Source organism: Lepidochelys kempii, chromosome 4, assembly GCF_965140265.1.
Source record: "Lepidochelys kempii isolate rLepKem1 chromosome 4, rLepKem1.hap2, whole genome shotgun sequence".
In the NCBI taxonomy this organism is placed as follows: Eukaryota; Metazoa; Chordata; order Testudines; family Cheloniidae; genus Lepidochelys; species Lepidochelys kempii.
The window spans coordinates 13,727,470-13,746,805 of record NC_133259.1 but is presented as its reverse complement, the minus strand read 5'-3'; the positions used below and the strand labels follow the sequence as shown (position 1 = coordinate 13,746,805).

The 19,336-nt window shown below is 39.4% G+C and overlaps 1 protein-coding gene across 3 annotated transcripts in view; it reads left to right on the top strand.

Annotated features, from left to right (window-relative positions):
• The window catches only part of CNOT6L (CCR4-NOT transcription complex subunit 6 like), a 69,122-nt gene that overhangs the window by 39,460 nt on the left and 10,326 nt on the right, over nucleotides 1-19,336 (top strand). For all 3 annotated transcript variants that reach the window (XM_073340454.1, XM_073340455.1, XM_073340453.1), the window contains 9 exons: nucleotides 5,165-5,286; nucleotides 6,619-6,805; nucleotides 7,512-7,597; nucleotides 9,700-9,789; nucleotides 12,208-12,276; nucleotides 14,025-14,182; nucleotides 15,270-15,424; nucleotides 16,590-16,741; nucleotides 18,309-18,536. In XM_073340454.1, the coding sequence (XP_073196555.1) occupies nucleotides 5,175-5,286; nucleotides 6,619-6,805; nucleotides 7,512-7,597; nucleotides 9,700-9,789; nucleotides 12,208-12,276; nucleotides 14,025-14,182; nucleotides 15,270-15,424; nucleotides 16,590-16,741; nucleotides 18,309-18,536 (1,237 nt within the window). In that variant the 5' untranslated portion in view covers nucleotides 5,165-5,174. The remainder of the gene's footprint in view (nucleotides 1-5,164; nucleotides 5,287-6,618; nucleotides 6,806-7,511; nucleotides 7,598-9,699; nucleotides 9,790-12,207; nucleotides 12,277-14,024; nucleotides 14,183-15,269; nucleotides 15,425-16,589; nucleotides 16,742-18,308; nucleotides 18,537-19,336) is intronic.

Sequence of the window (19,336 nt, the reverse complement as noted above, 5' to 3'; positions counted from 1 at the left end):
CTTATAAAGATGTAGGATAAGTAAGTGGAAAACAGAAGATCATTCCCTTTTTTGGTTGGCGTTCTGAAAGTCAGTATTTCTGAGTGTCTAAGGCTACTTACAATCCACCAGTATGGTCTAATGGCTCAACGCTTCCTTGTTTGACAGGCTGCATTTTTCACATCTTCAGTTTAAGTTGCATCTTCAGACTCTTTCTTTTTGCTTTAGTTGATAGCTTCATCTTACAGCCAATCCAACAGATGCAGTTTCATGTCAAGAGGGAGTACTGAAAGGCTGCTCCCGGTTGCACCAATTCCAACATTGGAATACAGGAGTATTGCTGGGCTAACCTTTGTATACACCTGAGCAAGAGCTATTTGAGAATAACTGCAACTATGTGTGGGGCTCCTGAGCTGAGCGCGGTTACTCTATCTTCTTGATTTCAGTTGTAGTATGTTTCTAACAATCTGTCTTTAAGTGACCCTGAAGAACTGTTAGAATTCTTTGTATGTGCCTCTCGCAATTGGCAAGCATAGACTTATACTTCTGTGCATGCAAAGATTTTTGGTTCTATAGACTGATAGGTTTCTTGTTCAAAAGAGATCTTCAGAGGTTAAGTAGTCTTTCTGTGCATTTGAGGATTTTCTGTACTTTAATACAAATAGAGTTTTCAATGTATAGAATATGGTCATAAATATTGTTTGAGAATGCAGTTAGCAGAAGGTTTTTTTTATGTTCTCTTTTTACTGTAATGTGACTGTTCTGGTAACTTGCAGCTTTCCCAGGGTAACCTTGGACATGTATACTGTAAGGGTTATTTTTGTTGTGGTTACATACAAATGGACAGTGAAAACAAACGAGTACAGTCATGTAGGAAAGTGGCACGAGTTAAGTGTTCTTGCCTAAAGGCCACTTTGAACTTTTGGGAGGTGGGTTTGCCACTCTATAGCAAATGGTCATTTGATATAATCTCTGTTTTGAATAACAAGCTGCTATAATGTAGAAATCAAATAATATGTTTAATTTTAGGTTTCATTTTAAGTATTCATAATTTCAGGGGTTATGCTGGTGTTTGACTCTCTCATGCTTCTTTTGAGTAGTGTTGTGGATGATAGCTTAAGATCTTTGTAGCAAGTGAGCAAGTCTTATAATTTGCATTTCAGGGTCTGATTCACTGAATAGAAGAAGTGAAATTAACTGAAGTGTTTTGTAGCAGCTGAGGCCCTCCACTTACTGGCAGAGAAACTTTCACAATGCAGAATGATACCTCAGCAAATCTCACCTGGTTTTTTCCCCCCAAAGAGAAAGCTGCCAATTTAAACAGAAGAGGTCACCTGAAACTTTGTAGTTCTTGGTGTCATGTGGCCAATGCAGCCCTTCCATGTAGGCAGGTGTAAATGGGTGCACGGGACCAAGATTATTTAATCACCTTGACCTCTAACTAAAATTTTAACTAAGACCAGACTCTTTATTTGGAATTTGCCTCTGATTAAAGAGAACGTTACAGTAAAAGAGACACCTGTGCCTGGGGACCTGCATCCAATGTTTAAGTTTCTAGGGTTTGGCTGGGTGGAAGCACATTGTATATTCTGGTTCTCAACAAGAATTCTGAACAATTATAAAATGGTAACTTTTGCTTCTATGAAAGTTTCCATTTGAGATGCATTTAATAAAAAGATGGACATTTGAGCTTAACGTTCCTTGACAGATGGCTCACAGCTTGACTTCTGATGAAACAACAAAATCACAAACCTAAATAATTTTGAAATATGATTTTTTTGTTTGCTTTTAATTGAAAAATACGTTTCGAGAAGCAACAGGAAAGTGTTGCCAATCTTTTTCCCCTAACCGTGTGTGTCTTTATATATACAGAAACTTAGTATAAACTTAAACTGCGTGAATCTAATTCTGTAACATTACCCTGTTCTAGAAATTAGAGCTGGAAAAGACCTCTTGAACATAGTCCATCTCACTGAGCATTCAGCTCCAGCTACTGTAGTTACCATTTTATAATTGTTCAGAATTCTTGCTGAGGACCAGAATGTACATCTACCTGCTTCCACACAGCCAGATCGTAGGAGCTTTGCTCCCCCAACCTAACAGACATAGGATAAAGGTCCTGAGGCAGAGGTGTCTTAGAGTACATTAGTGGTCCTCAAACTGGTGCGCAGGCCATAACCAAGTTGAACATGGGTTGGTTTCCTATATAGCATTAGTCTCAAAACCAGGGTTGCAGCTACACTGATTTAAATTATGAATATGATGCACTGAATATTCAGTTTTAAGCATGGTATGTTAAGTTTTAAATAAATATAAGAACCACTGGACCCTGATACAGCAGCAGCAAAATACAGGGCTTATGGAGGGAAGAGTAGCAGCCAACTAACTAGAGTAATTGCACATTAAAAGAGATGGGGAAGTTTTGGCAAACAGCAGGACCACCCCTCTTACAGGAAGTGACATGGAATACTTCATGTCCATTTGGAGCCAGAATGGATTGACTTTACTGTGTTTAAAGTCTTTGGGCTCCACAGAAACATTAAATTTTTCAGTAAACACTCAAAACCAATATTAATACTTTCTTTATTAAAAATCTGTACTTAACAAAATCCCATTAAAATGTCTGAAAAAGAACAGTTAAGGGATCCAAATAGTGCCCCTCTACCATAAATTCTTCATCACTTACTGGCATCCCAACTGATCTTATGTTGTCCCCCTGCAGAAATGTACATAAGTCCAAATAAAATATTTCTAGGTTATAAAGTTTCATTTCCTATTAAGGGATCAACTTCAAATAATGGTAACACATTACAACATTACTCGCTACAGTACTAACCTACAGCTCTTCAAGGCATGGACTGTCTTACTGTGTGTTTGTACAGCATCTAATGCAGTCGGGCCCTGATCTTGAATTATTACATATTGGGGTTGGTGGTATTGCAGTGCCCCTCCCAGCAGGGATTGGAATCTGGGTCTTGCACTCCAAGGCTGGCGACGCCTGTGAGTCTGAGAGCCTGCCACATACAGAGGACTTGGACCCTGGTGCTGCTAGTGCCTCATTACTTTGTCGAATCTCTCTGGTGTGCTGGAGTGGTGCTAGTATTTTGGAGTCCCAGATGGGACTGGAGGAATCTCTTTACTGGAACTGGGGCAGTGCACTGCTGTATTACGTGAATGGTTTTGGAGACTTAGCAGTACAACAGCGAAGTCTGTAACCTGGAATCAGTCATTAGCAAAATCCTAATATTCAGACTCTGAAACCAGGATCTGATTTACTCATGACCAACGCTGTGTCCTTGCTTAGGCTCTTCAGTTCATGGATGAATGAAATTGCTGCACATGAGCAGCATGGGTATAGAGTCCTCTTAGCATAGCCCTTCTATTGCAATACAACTTCGTCTGTCAGTGGAAGTTCACTGTCATTAGCACTTTGGTTTGCATACCGCTGTGTACTTTGAAGATATTTGAAACCTTTGTTCAGATTCCTGTTAAATGAAATTTTACTGTCAGTTTATCATAAGAAGGTTTGTTTTCTGTCTAATGACTGAGACGGTTGCTCAAAGGGAAGCTTTGATAACTCAGGCCTTTCCATTTAAAATGCCAGAGTTCTGTTTTGTATGCACTGTTGTAGCCGTGTCGGTCCCAGGATATTAGAGACACAAGGTGGGTGAGGTAATATCTTTTATTGGACCAGCTTCTACTGGTGAGAGAGACAAGCTTTATACCTCACCCACCATATCGCTCTAAAGTTCTGTTTTGTCTGTTCTACCGATGGAAGCCCTGAATTTGGAAGAATAGCTTCTCAATAGTGAATGATCAATTAGCTGATGAATTGGAGATGGACAACACTTATTGATTGGACTGGCTGAAATAATTTGAACTAGCTTCCTCAAATTCTTCATAGGTTTTTTGAGTTGTCATTTCAGCAAACCAAAGAAGTTACAATTACTTTAACATTTTCAAATATACTAGAAGCATAATTACTAAGGAAAACATGCATTCTGTATACCACTTTGCTCAAAATTCCAGGAAATCAAGGTATACATGTGTTGTGTGTAAAAACAATTCCACAGATTATAATTATGAATCAAAAGCCTTTATTTTGTTGTTCAGCACAGTCTGAAAGAGTGTATCGAGAGAACCACTTCTCACCACGTGATACGTAAAATATATTAATCATTTTTACTGGAATGGAATTTCAGAGCTCTCCACTCTGCTGAAAACTTACATCATTTGAACTTAGAGAGACAAAGTGGGTGAGGTAATATCTTTTATTGGACCAACTTCTGTTGGTGAAAGCAGCAAGCTTTTGAACTGCATAGAGCTCTTTCTCAGGTCTGGGAAATGTACTCAGACTGTCACAGCTAAATACAAGGTTAAACAGATAGTTTAGCATAAGCAGTTAGCGCACATTCTAAGGCACCATTCAAGGTAAACGCAAGCTCAGTTTTAAAAGACTATAAAGCATGTGAGATAATCGGAAAATTTAATTGCTGGATTGACTCTAACCCTGTAATTAAATAATAATGCTAATGGAAATTTACTTTCAACCTTTCAATTTCACCAGTCCTAGGTAGTGTAAGAGACTCTTGATTTAGACATTGGCAGGCACAAAGCAGAAGAAAAGCTTAAGGATTTATAGAAAGCAAAAATGATGTTTAATGCACCTACACAGATTCAAATTACAAAGAATGTTGAATCTGAAACTTGAAAAAAGGACTTGTATACCTGGAAATTAAATTGCTGTGAATTACATACACTAATCTGAAGACTTTTCCTTGTTTGTATTCTTGTTTCCTGTAGGAAGGAGTAGTTGTCTTAACTACTTCATGATGATGCATCCAATAGCAATGCAATGGTATGGGTTAGTAGATCTGGGGTAGTGAGATAGATATTCTGGAATACTCTTGAAATTCTGCTAGTCGATCAGTATACGGTAATGCAATTATTCTGACTTTAGAAACCAAACTTCCATGGAAGAAACTCCCCCTTCCAACTTTGGCCCTGATTCTACAAAGACATGAGCGCATGCTTAACTTTATTTATGCACTGTGAGAGGTACCATGGAAGTACAAACATTTTTGCAGATGTAAGTTGATGAAGTGTAATCTGTCAGATGGCTTGGTTTTAAAATGAAAATCTGTTGTTTCACCTATGTAATGTAATAGTCATGGCAATCTTTCAGACTAACAGGGATGCCAAAGGAAAAATATGATCCTCCAGATCCTCGCAGAATTTACACCATCATGTCAGCAGAGGAGGTAGCTAATGGGAAGAAGTCTCAATGGGCAGAATTAGAAATCTCGGGTGAGTTTTTTCAAATCTTGGCATGGCTAAATTGCTGATTAGGAATAGCTCTAATGTATAGTAATATTGATATGAACTCTTCTCTTATTAAGGTGCTCTGTTTCGGAGAAGGGAGAGAACATAATTAAAGAAAAACACCTGACTTCTAGGATCACTCAAGAGAATTTCCAGTTTAGCCTCAAAACACTGTCAAGTTTTGAGTGTGAATAGATTTGGTTAAAAACTAACTTGCAAAAAGCAGATTTGCTTCTGCTTTTTTTCTTTCTTTCCATTTCTCCTTCCTACTCAAAATTAGTGTTGGATGGTCATTTAAAACCTGTTAGTGATGAAATGTTACAGATAAATTCTGATGAGTGAGTTCAGTTCTTCCTCCTAGGGTATATTTCAGCACTTACTGTATATACTCGTTCATACGCCGAATTTTTTTCGTAAAAAAGGGAAGCATCAGAGAAGGGGGTCGGCTTATGAACAGGTATAGAGAGCGGGAGAAGTGGGACACAGCCCCTCCCCACAACAGAGAGGGCAAGGAGAGCCGGCAGGGCCAGTGTCTTTCCGCTTCTGGCCATGCTGCTCTCCCCCCAGCCTCCAAAGCAGCTGCAGCTCCGGGGCTGGCAGGTTACAGCTGTGCCACGCTCGGCCCCGGCCGCCAGAGCAGGCTGTGGCCGTGCCGCCGGAGCACGCTGTGGCTGTGCTGCCCAGCCCATCAGAACATGCTGCAGCCGCGCCATTTGCCTGCTGGAGCAGCTCCGGTCAGGCCAGACACCTCCACCCCTGGCCCTCCCCAGATAAGGTGGGAAGAGATGGGGTGGGGAGAGTCTGTGGGGGTCCCGGGGTAGGGTCATGTGGGGTTACCTCCCTGACCCTCAGCTTCTCCCCCCAAAATGTCCCCACCAGTTGCTGTCCTGGCCCGTCAGGGTAAGCAGCTGGCGGGTCGGGACAGTTTGTTTACTTAGGTTTACCTCTGTGCCTGCAGTTGCTCGAGGTAAACAAACTGTCTCTGCCTGCCAGTGGCATTTCCTGATGGCCCAGGAGCCAAAGTTTGCTGACCCCTGAATTATAGGGTCGGTTTATGAATGGGTCATAAAAAATTTCCATTTTTACTTATCCATCTGGGGGGTCGGCTTATAAACTAACCAGCTTATGGTTGAGTATATACAGTATTTAGAGTAAGAAATCAAAATTCCATTCTATTACCAGGCGTGGGATTTTCACATCTGATTGTTCCATGTAGCACATTAAAAGTACCCCTCCATTCCCCAATGACTTGTGCCTATTGTCTTGACATAATAAAATGCTGTTTGAAGACCTAGTTCTTTACATTTTCTCTTTTAGGTAGAGTGCGGTGCTTAAGTACGTCACTTTGGTCACTGACTCACTTGACTGCTCTACACCTCAATGACAATAATCTTGCTCGCATTCCACCTGATATTGCCAAGCTCCATAATCTGGTTTACCTGGATCTATCATCCAACAAACTCAGAAGTTTACCAGCAGAACTAGGAAACATGGTATCTCTCAGGTGAGAAGCGTCGCCCTGGTTAACTTCCCCAAGAGTCTGTCAACGATGATTTTTGAACAAGTGAACCTGAACTTTGTCCTTGAACTTGCTGAATAAATTTTTCTGAAAAACTCTTAAGACTTACTTTAATATAGACATGCAAGGCAAATTATTTTTATTTTTAAGGGATCCTCTTTAGCATTAAACTCCAAAACCCTGAATGTTTTACTTTTGTTTTAAAGTATTCCCCATATGACTGGCTAATGTTTTACATGAATAATTCACTAATTACATTGAGCTAAGGTCCATTGCTACAAATGTTCAATGCTGGCTTTTAGCCAGCTTGCCAATAAAAAAAACCCTTTCAACTAGCCACAAGTAGCACTTCTTCCTTTCCAAGTAAAATGCTTACTCAGTGTAAAAAAAAGATTTTTTTTTCCTTATCCCATTTACATGACCTTCAGAGGTCAGTACAAAAATTAATGTAGTTTCATGCTTCCTAAACTTGAGACCTTGTGCATGTATGCTGTCTCCTTTCTCTGATGTATTTTGGTATTTAGTTCCTTATCTTTGAACTTAGAGATGTAAAAGACTGTAATCTTATTTATAGAAAGTATAACCATTTTAAAACCAAAGTACCCTTCCCTCAAGAGTATCACAGCATATAATGTCATGAGAATGATCCTCCTAAAATGATGCTAATAAACTACTTTTTCATCTATTGCAGGGAATTGCTTTTAAATAACAATCTGTTACGGGTTTTGCCTTATGAACTTGGACGGCTCTTCCAGCTACAAACCTTAGGTTTGAAAGGTAAGTGCACGTCTAATAATTCTCCTGATTGATATTTTTGGGTTCTGTAGCTTTCCATGGTATTTTAAAACTCCCTTCCAAAGCAAGTCATCATCTAAATTTGTGGCATGCGTGGCTGCTTCTGCTGTATTTGTTCCAGAGACCTTCTCCCCCCGCCCCGAACAAAATTATACCTAATAAATAGAACTGTATAAATCAAATTGAAACATTATTTTATAATAAAAATGCTTATCCACATCAAATCTACAAACCGCTTTATTTAGATGACTCTGTTCTTGAAGGGAATATTATTTTAACACTTAACTTGAAACAGAACAATTAAATTATAGAAAGGCTACCAAATCAGTCTTCATGAATCTGGATATTCTTGTTCCCATCCTATGCACTGAGCAAGAGTGGGGAATTCACAATAATAGGTATGACAGACTACCTGTGAGCAATGTAGAGGGGTTATTAAGAAGGTTCTGATTGTAAGTTAATAACAATTTAGTCTGAATTCTAGTCGTCTAATAAAAATCAATATTTCCTTAGAAGATGTATAACTTTTTGGGAGGATATATAGAACAAAAAGCAGGCGTTGCAGGGAACAGATCTGGACAAGAACCAAGTTGTGGAAATTTCCCTTTTCTAGCAAAATAGTATTGCATCGTGTTCTGCTAGCACCCTGCCTTAGTCCAATAATGTGATTTACATTTTTACTTTAAAAAAATATTCTCCTGCACATGTTCCACTGGAAGGATATTTCAGGTTCTCCATATGAAAATAATTCTGCATTCTTCAAAAAACCAATATATTTGGCCTTCAACGTACGGGAGGCTGAGGTGGCAAGAAAGAAACTTCTAGAGGGATTATGAATGCTTTTGGAAGGGGAGAGTAGATGAGACTTCAGGGCAGTGGAGGTTGTTTTAGATGCACAAAAACTGGTTGACTAATTAAGTAAAAATAGATATACTTCCCTGATAAAGAGAGTATTCATTACATTAGGGTTTGTAGTTTGAGGACGTGCATTTTTAGGGAAAAAATTCCCAAAACTTTCTGAATTTGGCAAAATGTCCTGCAGGTTTCTAGAAACCCTATTCATAAATTTATTTTTTGGTGTTTTATTTTGTTAAACTTTTTGTTTAAAACTTGGTCTGTGTCCAAAGTTTGCTAATTTGGAAAATTAAACAAAATGCTTTCAGCCATATCTGAGATAAACAAGGATGAATGAAGTCTCTTATAGGACAGTAGTAAAAAATTGAACTTTGAAAGTTGAAACTCTGCAAGTAAAATACTCCACACTGGGCAGAAGAGCATTCTCTGGGTTTGAGGAAAAATCAGTTCGGACTTTCAGTTTGGCATAAATGTTAAACTATGCCCTGTGCATGCTCTATACAAAGTTTCAAAATCCTTCAGTCTGGGTGCTCTTGGGAAGAGATGCATTCTGCATGCATGCACAGTTAGGAAGTGCATTGTGAGGCTGTTTCTCCTGAAGCCTCTCTATTTTACCCAGAAATTGTTGGAAAGTATAATTGCTGGCTCTTACCTTCAGTTCAGATTTCTGAAGCTTTTGGGCTTTGTAATATGAAATGCATGCAGCCTGGGAAAGCTTGAGAATGGTATCAAGCATTTGCCTCAGCGAGACTTAACATTTGCCCTAGAGCAGTGCCCACCCACCTGTGCATGTGTTTAATGGTGCGGTTTGAGTGTACATGTCATGACATAGTGGCACTGCACATTTTGCTACAAGAAGCTTATCTGTGTCCTCAAACTGCCCATTTTGTCCTTCCCTCACTACTTAATTATTTCATAAAAACTTTTTTTTTAGTGCATAATTTCCGAATCTGAAAATGAATGTTTTTAGCGAGTTTGAAGTAAAAACTAAACCACTTAAGTTACTGCTGAGTTGAAATGAAAGGAAAGGAAAGTATACTATTATCTTTGCTAGCTATTTCTCTATCATCCATCATTATGATAATAGAAATTGGAAATGGAAAAGACTTACTGGATCATCTTGTCCATCCCCTCCTGGGGGAGCTATTCCCTTTCAGGAAAGTCCAGTTGCAGTGCAGGTTTTGATTCGGGTAGCTAATTATCCCATTTTTGTTCTGAATCTCTTTCAGGCAATCCTTTATCACAGGATATTCTCAGCCTGTACCAGGACCCAGATGGAACACGAAAGCTACTAAACTACATGCTTGACAATCTAGCAGGTAACACAGCCAAAAGTTTAGTTTGATATACATAACTAACTGCCAAACACTTCCACTTGTATTTGATAGCATTAAATTGAGGGTCTGAGTTTCTGAATCACTTCCAGCTGCTTTTATGTTACTATCGAGTCCAGGGACTCCCGCCACTAAAATAACAAAATGGATGTAGTATATTGTAACAGATATAACCTGCAGTAGAGCATGAAGAAATTTACCTTCCTAGGTAGCCGGATGGCTTGGGTTTAGCATATGGAGTATGGTGCCCTTTATCTCTAGATCACTGGTGTGAGTCCAGAACTGATCAGTAATGACAAAAGGTTTTGGCTTTCCTAAAGCTCTTCCTGAAGGGATCTGCACATCCAAAAGAAGTTGGTGAGCATCAGTGTCTCCTAAATCAATAAACTCTGGCATAATTGTTGGCAGTCTCAGTAGAGACAAGGATTAATTTGACAAGGAACCAAACTGTCCTTTCATCCAGAGAGGTTGAGGTACATTTGCTGGGTGACGTGGGAAAGGCTTTCACAGTCACTGTCCTTGTTTTAGACCAGGGTGGGCAAACTTTTTGGCCTGAGAGCCACATTGGGGTATGGAAATTGTATGGCGGGCCATGAATGCTCACGAAATTGACGGTAGGGGTGCAGGATGGGCTAGGGCTCTGGGGGGGCCAGAAATGATGCATTCAGAGTGTGTGGGGGGGGACGGGGGGGACTCTGTATTGCGGTGTGGGGTGTGTGTGAGGGTTTTGGGGTGCAGGACGGGGCTCTAGGCTGAGACCGAGGGGTTTGTAGGGCGGGAGGGGGATCAGGGGATTGGGGTGGGGAAGGGGTGTGAGTGCTCTGGCTGGGGTGTGCAGGCTCTGGGGTGGGGCCAGGGACGAGGGGTTTGGGATGCAGGAGGGTGCTCAGGGCTGGGACCGAGGGGTTTGGAGGGCGGGATGAGGATCCGGGATGGGGCAGGCTGCTGGGCCACAGGCGGGCCTCAGAGGCTCCAGGCGGAACATACTGCAAGCAGCTCCCAGAAGCATGTGCTTCCTCTGGCTCCCAGGTGCAGCCAGGCGGCTCTGCGTGCTGCCCCATCTGCAGGCGCCACCCCTGCAGCTCCCATTGGCCGGGAACTGCGGCCAATGGGAGCTACAGGGTCGGCACCTGCGGACAGGGCAGCGTGCAGAGCCGCCTGGCCATGCCTCTGTGTACTACATAGGTACTGGAACGGGGAGTCATACTGGCTGCTTCCTGGGAGCCACACAGAGCAGGGCAAGCCCCCAACCCTTTTCCCCGGCTGGAGCAGAGGGCCGGATTAAATGGTCTGATGGACCCAATGTGGCTCGCGGACCATAGTTTGCCCACCCCTGCTTTAGATCTTATTAGTAAACAGAGGGCTTCAGTTTCCTATTTTGGTACTTTTCACTCTTATTATATTCAGATGGCAAGCAGCATGATTTCAAGAGCTCATAAACTTCAGTCCAGAAATACCACTATGAGTGAGAATCTCACACATTTGTTTTAAATCCTGTCCTTATGGGGTTATAACTTAGCCACTCTTAATTCACTGCTGAATATTTTAGCTTGTGTCCAGTTTCCCCCCTTCTCCCTCCTCCAAATATTTGGACATAAACTGAAATAGAGGTTGTTTTGTTTTTTTTTAAAAGTGTTTGGTGTATTTGAGAGATTTACTTTGTAGTCCTGTCTACAAAAAGACTTTGTCTTTTTGAAGAAGGGTTGAATACAAACCTTAGTAAGATTTATGGGGTACTTTTGGTAGGACATTCTTTAAACATTAATGACTCCATAACTTTTCTTTAGTGCAGTTTGTTAGAAACTGCAGTTTATATGCAAATTGAGTAAAGAAAAGTCAATCTATCGCACCTGGACTTGAGTGGTATGTGTTGTAAAATTGTTACACACAATTCCCTCAATACCATTTTGAAAAAAGGATTTTTTCTTGGATAAAGTCCTTTGTAGTTTTATTGCCACCCATGCAGTACATGCAAACTGACTATGTTGTAAATAAGGTCCCTGGGGAGAGGGATTTCAGTAACAATACCAGATGAGAAAATTTGGTCAAATGGCAACTTCGCAGTGGGGCAGAAGGGTTTCAGTGACTGCCTTGTGATATATTAAGAGCAACAGAGGATTCTCAGGTGCTGAGAAACCATGGAGAAGCTATGTGATTGCTGAATTTGCTATTTTATTGCGCTTACAATTTTTAGGCCTTTGTATGACTTTTCATACCCCTCTGTTTCCTTGAGCCTAAACAGCCTTTGGAATTTCATGTGATTGGGGCATATCTCCTCCCTGGATTTGTCTAGCACAGTATGGAGCAATGCTGCTGAGCCATCAGCTTGATTGTAAGTTAAGATAGTGTCTTCCATAGATATTTATAAACCCTAAATTAAATTAATCACTCTTGTAATTTCAGTTCATCCAGAGCAGCTGCCTTCAAGGCCGTGGATTACTTTAAAAGAACGAGACCAAATTCTGCCCTCAGGTAATTTTGTGGCCTTTCTCCCTCCTTTTCCGTCAATGCTTTGCTGACATTTGAAAAACACTTCAAATGTTTGTACTTCACTGAAAGTATTAAGCATAAGTCTTGTTTTTAAAATATGGGTCAGTCTAAAAATAACAATATATTTTTAAACTTTCTACAATTTATTCTATGGCCAAGATCTAGTTAGATTATTGCTAACTGACTGCAGCAATCTCTAAATCATACAGCGCATTTAAGTTTAAAAAAATAGCCGTGAACATATATTGCTGTCTTGGGTTCTTCCCTGTGCCCACAATGGCCCCCTCTAGGTGTTTTGTGACACCGTTTGAGAAGAATACCACAGCCTTAGCCTGTGCTTTTCACTTGGTGCAAAAGCAGTTACCTTCCCAAGGTCAGAGTTCAGTGTGTCCTAGGTGTACAGCCAGTGACTGCCCTGATAAGGCAGATACCAAACTCAGTTTGACTTAAACCAAGGAAACTTTAATGGCCATTTCAGAGAAATAGTGAAAATCATAAAATAACTGCACACAAATAACCACAGGCAATGCCTCTAAACTGCAACTAAATGTAGTTCCAGAAGCCCTTGGATCTGTGTGTGTGTGTTTTTTCCCTTTCCTTCTCTCTGCTCCCTTGGGTTCTTCATCTGCAATAAGAGAAGCACAGGAATGCCTGGTACTGAAGTTAGTTTGGTGACCTCTGCTGCTGTTTGTACTGAACTGCAAACATCCACTTAAAAAAAAATTTTTTAAATGGAACGGCTTTCCTTGGCCCAGTACAAGTTCCTCTCTCTCCTTCTTTTTTTCTTGTTAATAAAATTGCTTGTTTTAGAACACGAATACTTCTTTCTGTTCAAACCGAAATGCATTACTTTAGTGATAACACGATAGGGTCTCCAGAGAATGAGGGGGCTTCAGATGCACAGTATCGCAACTGTGCCTTAGTGGAGTGAATAATTAAGGCTGCCAGTGACTCTGTTAAGGTTTCTTTTTTTAACAGGTTTATAGTTGTAACTCTCCATAATATGGATAGAACATTGTCAGTGTTTTCTCCAAAAAGGTTATTCATGACATTTCTGCTATACTTAGCCTTCTGCTGGGCATGCATACATCAACTTCCTGTGCTGTTTAACCTTTTGTTTGTTTTCAAATTAATCTCCTGCCTCCTTAAAGTAGCTAAAGCAATAGATATTAGCTCTCGGCTCAGTTAGCAATTATTTCTGCTATATTCCTTGCTTTTCCCAATCAAAAATCCTGTAGAGACCCATTGGCTCCTCCAGATTCGTGCTGAGTCACAAAAGTGCAAAACAAACCCTAAAATAGGGACCTGATTGACGTATCTGTTTCGTTTGCAACTCCCATTGATGTCAGTGGGAGATGCATGTATGCACCAACCACTGTACTTTATTTTAACAATAGTTGTTTCCAGGCTTCAGTATGCCCAAAATGGATAATAGTGCAAACGTAGGCTAAGCAACTAAGAACTCTGTGAACAATTACCTTTTGCACAAACAGATGCATATTTTGCACATGCAAGTGAGAGGTTTTTCCCCAGAGTTTAGCCTTGTATGCCAGTTGTTGATTCTATGACTCCAGTTAATTAAACTCTTAGGGGGGAAAACCCAGTGCTCTTATTTAGATATTGACTTACTCCCCAACATAGGGGATGTAACATACAATAATAGGTATCTTAAGAAAAGATACTATGTTTTATCTATATTCATAAGTAATCCCCCTTATGTTTCCTTCTAGCTTCATTCACAGTGATGTGTTACAATGTGTTATGTGATAAATATGCCACCCGGCAGCTATATGGCTACTGCCCGTCCTGGGCATTAAATTGGGAGTATAGAAAAAAGGGAATCATGGAAGAAATCGTGAACTGGGATGCAGATATCATTAGTCTTCAGGTAACAGTAACAAAACAACACTTTTTTGGCTTTTATCTGAAAACAGAAGAATACCTTTTGAGCCAATATTCTGTTCAAAGCTTTTTATCCTAATTGTTAATGGTGAACCTCAAAGTGATCGTTACAGAATGTGTGCATAGTTACCTTGTTGTCATTTTAAAATGATAGAAAACTAGCTGAACTAATACATACCTTGCATTAGAATGTCTACTTATTATCTATAAGGCTCCTAAATATTTTACTACTTGGGTTGTTATACATCAACAGGCTTTACTGAGTAAAGGAAGAAATTGTGTTTTAACCAAAAAGCTGTTTCCTCCAATCCCCTGCTGTGACTCCTATCCAGCGTAGTACTTGTGTATATGCTTAACTTCAAGCATGTGAGCAGTCCAGTTGAAATCAAAGAGGACTACACACACAGTTAAAAGTTAAGCCGTGATTTGCTGAATTGGGACATATTGGGTTGCTATCATGTTGGTAGGAGTTTATCCTAAGCATTGAGTACAGTTAAGTGGTGCTGGCTTTAAAGATTATCTGGTTTTTGTTTTTAAACAAGATACAGTGTATTATAAGAATAAAAACCATCACACAGGAAGAAGAGAATAGCCGCTTGAATTAAAAAGCTGACACAAGCTGAGTAGTAGTGGTGTTTGGTCTCCAAGAAATTACATTTTTCTAGAATGGGGAGAACCCTTCAGTAAGAGAGCTCACCAAGCCAAACACTAATGGCTTCTGCATAATAAGACTTTTTAACCTAGGAGAGAATTCACTTTTTAGCTGTCAAAAATAACTGGTGTGGTTTCCTGTTGATGTTCAGGACAGCTTCTCAAAATACACCTGCCACTTTTCCTTCTAAATCTTCCTTTTAATTTTGATGTCCAGGAATCCCAATCTATTTATCATACATCAGAGAACTAGTGTAAAATGTTCTGTGTAAGCAACATAAATGTATGGTTTGGGCAATAAGTTATTTAGCAACATATGCTTGTATTGGTTGTGTACATAGAGTGGTGGGAGCATTTACTTATTTTACTAACCTGTCACTAATTTTCTTCTTCTTTGTCATGTTAACTGTATTCAATTCCAGGAAGTGGAAACAGAGCAATACTTCACCCTCTTTCTGCCAGCATTAAAAGAGCGTGGGTATGATGGATTTTTTTCTCCAAAGTCACGTGCCAAAATCATGTCTGAGCAGGAGAGAAAGCATGTGGACGGCTGTGCAATATTCTTCAAAACTGAAAAGTAAGGGGCAGCTTCAGAGACCTTCTTTTTTTATGAATGTAAAGAATCAAACTGCAGCTACTGGAAACATTTTTCCTTAGGTCTGAAAAAAAATTAATGAAACTATCAGTTTGCTACAATGGGTGGCAACCAAATTAGTATGCTTTAAAGCTAAAAATTGAAATTAATGTGAAGTACATTTCTTTCATTGTCAGACTACGGAACTGTTGCTTCTGTTAGTGGTGTACTTACAATGGTACCTTTCAGATTATACGTAAAATATTTCCCTCCAAGAAAGGGATATGAACTGAATTAATGGAATAGCTTCACTGTACTGATACTAAATTTCTAACATCTGCATAATCTCTGTCTTTGCCTGTATAGTTTTACATCTAGAGGTTTGTTGCAGGCCTAGGCCCACGTCTGTATTCTGACTATAAAGTGGGTACTCTTTTGTAATCTCTGTTTTGTGAAGAGAGCTATAGTTTTGTGCTGTAAATACCAGAAACTGTAGGTCGGGTGGGGAAAGCAGCGCTGCACATAATCCTTTTCCTCCTTTGGCAAATGATTCATGAGATTTTGCACATCTTGCATCAGTGAGACTTTATTCTCCCTGATTTATAGTGTGTTGGTGGCTATAACCTGCCATAATTTAAGGTTATGTGATGCTTCCATTGTAACTACAATTCATACCTTTTTAAAAAAAAAGTTTGCCTTTTTGGGTTGAAATGTTCCATGTTTGGAATGGCTCAGGTAGTTTTGGATAAGGGTTGTCTGTTAGAGATGGACGCACAGAGACACTAAGAACAAACCTCAACACTCATCTTTACCATGACACCTATAAGAAATCCGAGACATCATATAATTGTCTATCTGACCCTACGTGTAGCCAACTTTCCTTGGTATAGCTAAAACAAACCAAACCTCTGAAAATAGATTGCATATATTTTACCTTATCCATCCTTCATTTTCCCTGGCCTTTTTTTAGGTTGTATGCGTTTAGGGGCAGGACAGCCTTTTAGAGTGTCTGAGAGTGAGTGACAATAGGCCCCTCATTTGGCGGCTTTGGGAACTACACAGAGAATAATAAATTGGATGTTTATGGTAAACTTTAAAATGTTTTTAATGCAACTGCCTAGTTATGGATAATGCTGTACGAGTTGCTGTGTGTTTTGTCTTTACTCAGATTTACATTGGTGCAGAAGCACACAGTGGAGTTTAACCAGGTGGCAATGGCGAACTCTGAAGGTTCAGAAGCTATGTTAAACAGAGTGATGACAAAGGACAACATTGGAGTTGCTGTGGTGTTAGAGGTGCACAAAGAATTATTTGGAGCAGGTCAGTATAACCACCACTGCTATCCTATGTATTGATAATGGGCAGTATTTGTTTAGATGTACATTTTTTTTTTTAAGTGAATTGCTCCTCTGTAGACTAGTTGTGTAAGATATTACTGCATATAAGATCCTTGGCCAAACATTTGCAAGGGAGCACTGTTCAGTAGACTACTTTGATGAAAGCTCTTATAAAATGGGAAATTTCTTGGTCACTCTGAGATTAGGTATGACACAAGTTGTTTTGAAAAATATATTTTCACTGTTTCACATCAAGAAGTTATAAGAGGAGCGTCAGGCATTTAGTATTCTACTCAAGACTCTCAGTCTTTCCTACGTTGATTTTACTTCACTTTTTCCCAGACAGGAGTACAGACCTCTCTCTCTCTCCCAATAGCTGTTAGTGATGTCTCTTTCCTCTTTATTTAATCCTTCACGGCATCTCTGTGGCAGTGCTGATGTTCCTAACTGGCTATCAAACAGTTTTTTAATAAAGGATGATTAATTAGTGATGTCTCACAAATGTCATTCAAAGAATCACATGACTCTTTTTTGTCACCTTCCAATTTTGTGGCCTTTTTTATATAGCCCTGAAATTAATAGGCAGTCTCTAATTGCAATACAGGAAGAGTCTTTTTCTGTAACTTCATCTCCTATCTAGTCTGCAGTCTCTCAGTTCTTAGGAAAGTAAAAGCCCTAGCTGTACTGTTTCAGCAGTAGACCCTAACCAAGAGCTTGGCCTTTTGTTTAGCGAACAAATTGCTATACCAATAGGTAAGAACCAGTCTGAAAAACTTCTGCGTTCCTATATTAAAACACTGAATGGTGAGGAATTTCAGGTGGCTTTCTCTGCTTTAATTTTATTCTATTAAGAGAACCCAAAATTCAGGTGGTTCCCCTCTAGTAGTTGAGGATTGATAAATTGTCAGACCTACTGCTACCCTGAAAAATTATCCCATTGAGGGGGAGGCTGCAAATTATGATGATAGCAATGGGGTGAGTTGCCAAGGGTGCAGAATTTCCAAGCAGTGTATTCCAAAGACGGTCTGTGCTCTCGCTGAAGTGGTGGTATACAACACAGCAGTGCTTATTGCACTGCTAAATGGGTAAGTAATTTTGTCACTGCTGTTGTTTGAGCTTTTATCTGGTGCTGTGAGTAATTCACATAATTGTACCAGTGTTTGGAAGACATAGCATGAATTATAGTTGACACTTAATTTAATATCCTTTCTTTAGTACACTTAGGAGTTGTTCTAATTCTCTCAGATTAGACAGTTAATAGTCTTTCCAGTCACCATTTGCCTCATATATTCAAAAGTTCATATTATGAGACTTGTAACCAAATAAAGTTAATGTGAAACAAAATGTATTGTTAGTGTGGGTTAGAGCTTTATTTAATTTGTTGTGAGACTTACCTTTTTTTCCAGTTGTGAAAGTAGGAGTATTTCTTTTCAATTTATCTACATTTCTAGCTGATACAGGAGTGGCAGTAATTTTGCATTATCTGTAACGAGGTGGAATTTAATACATTCACCTAACTGACTTTTCATTAAAAACTTTTTTTAATCCAGGTATGAAGCCGCTTCATGCTGTGGACAAACAGTTGCTTATTGTGGCAAATGCCCACATGCATTGGGACCCTGAATACTCAGATGTAAAACTCATTCAGACTATGATGTTTGTCTCAGAACTGAAAAATGTCCTTGAGAAAGCCTCCATAAGGCCTGGCAGTCCAACAGCAGATCCTAATTCTATCCCTCTGGTGCTGTGTGCGGATCTTAACTCACTGCCCGATTCAGGTATTTAGAAATGGTTCATCACTTTTACTATTGTCTTTTTTCACTTTTGATTTTTATTAGAATATTTGAGTCCACTTTCCAGCCGACATTTGCATGGTATGCCAGTATATCCATTATTATTATTATTGTGGAAAGCTTTCTTAATAAAATCCATTTGTGGTTCAAAATTCCCAAACCAGTTAATATAACTCCTCTATTTGAGTAGATATCAAATACCTTTCAGTATGTTGTTAGCACTTTAAGTATTGGTCATGTGCAAGATTTGGTAAATATTGAGTACAATTAAAAAAAAAGCATAAAAAGATCTAGGGTTGATATATTTCAACTCAAGTTTGATACATTAGTAACAATTATTATGTATCAGAAGTGTGGTATGCCTGTTTTGGATTAAGAGCTTGAGGAGTGGTAATATTTAGGAATTTGGAGTTCATGGTTTATTGCACTCTGGGTGAAAAGCTGACAAAATAAAATGAGGGCAGAAACTTGAGATGGATATACTGTAGTACTTCTGATATTTAACTCTAATCGATGAGAAATATACAAGAAAACTTCCTCTTAGTGCTGGCTGCCACAGTACGGTTAGTATTCTTACTGTGCTCAGGGTTTTGAAATGCTTATGCTGTCAAAGATGGTGGTGAACCCTTTCATTATATAGATGCACTCAGGAAGTCAGACCTCACTAAAGGAGACTTAAAAAAGAAAAAACTGGCTGATATATATGCACTTATTTGGAGACCATGGTCTTTCAACATGGTTCTTAACGTAAGGTATTTAAATATGATACATGTTGTATTTCAATA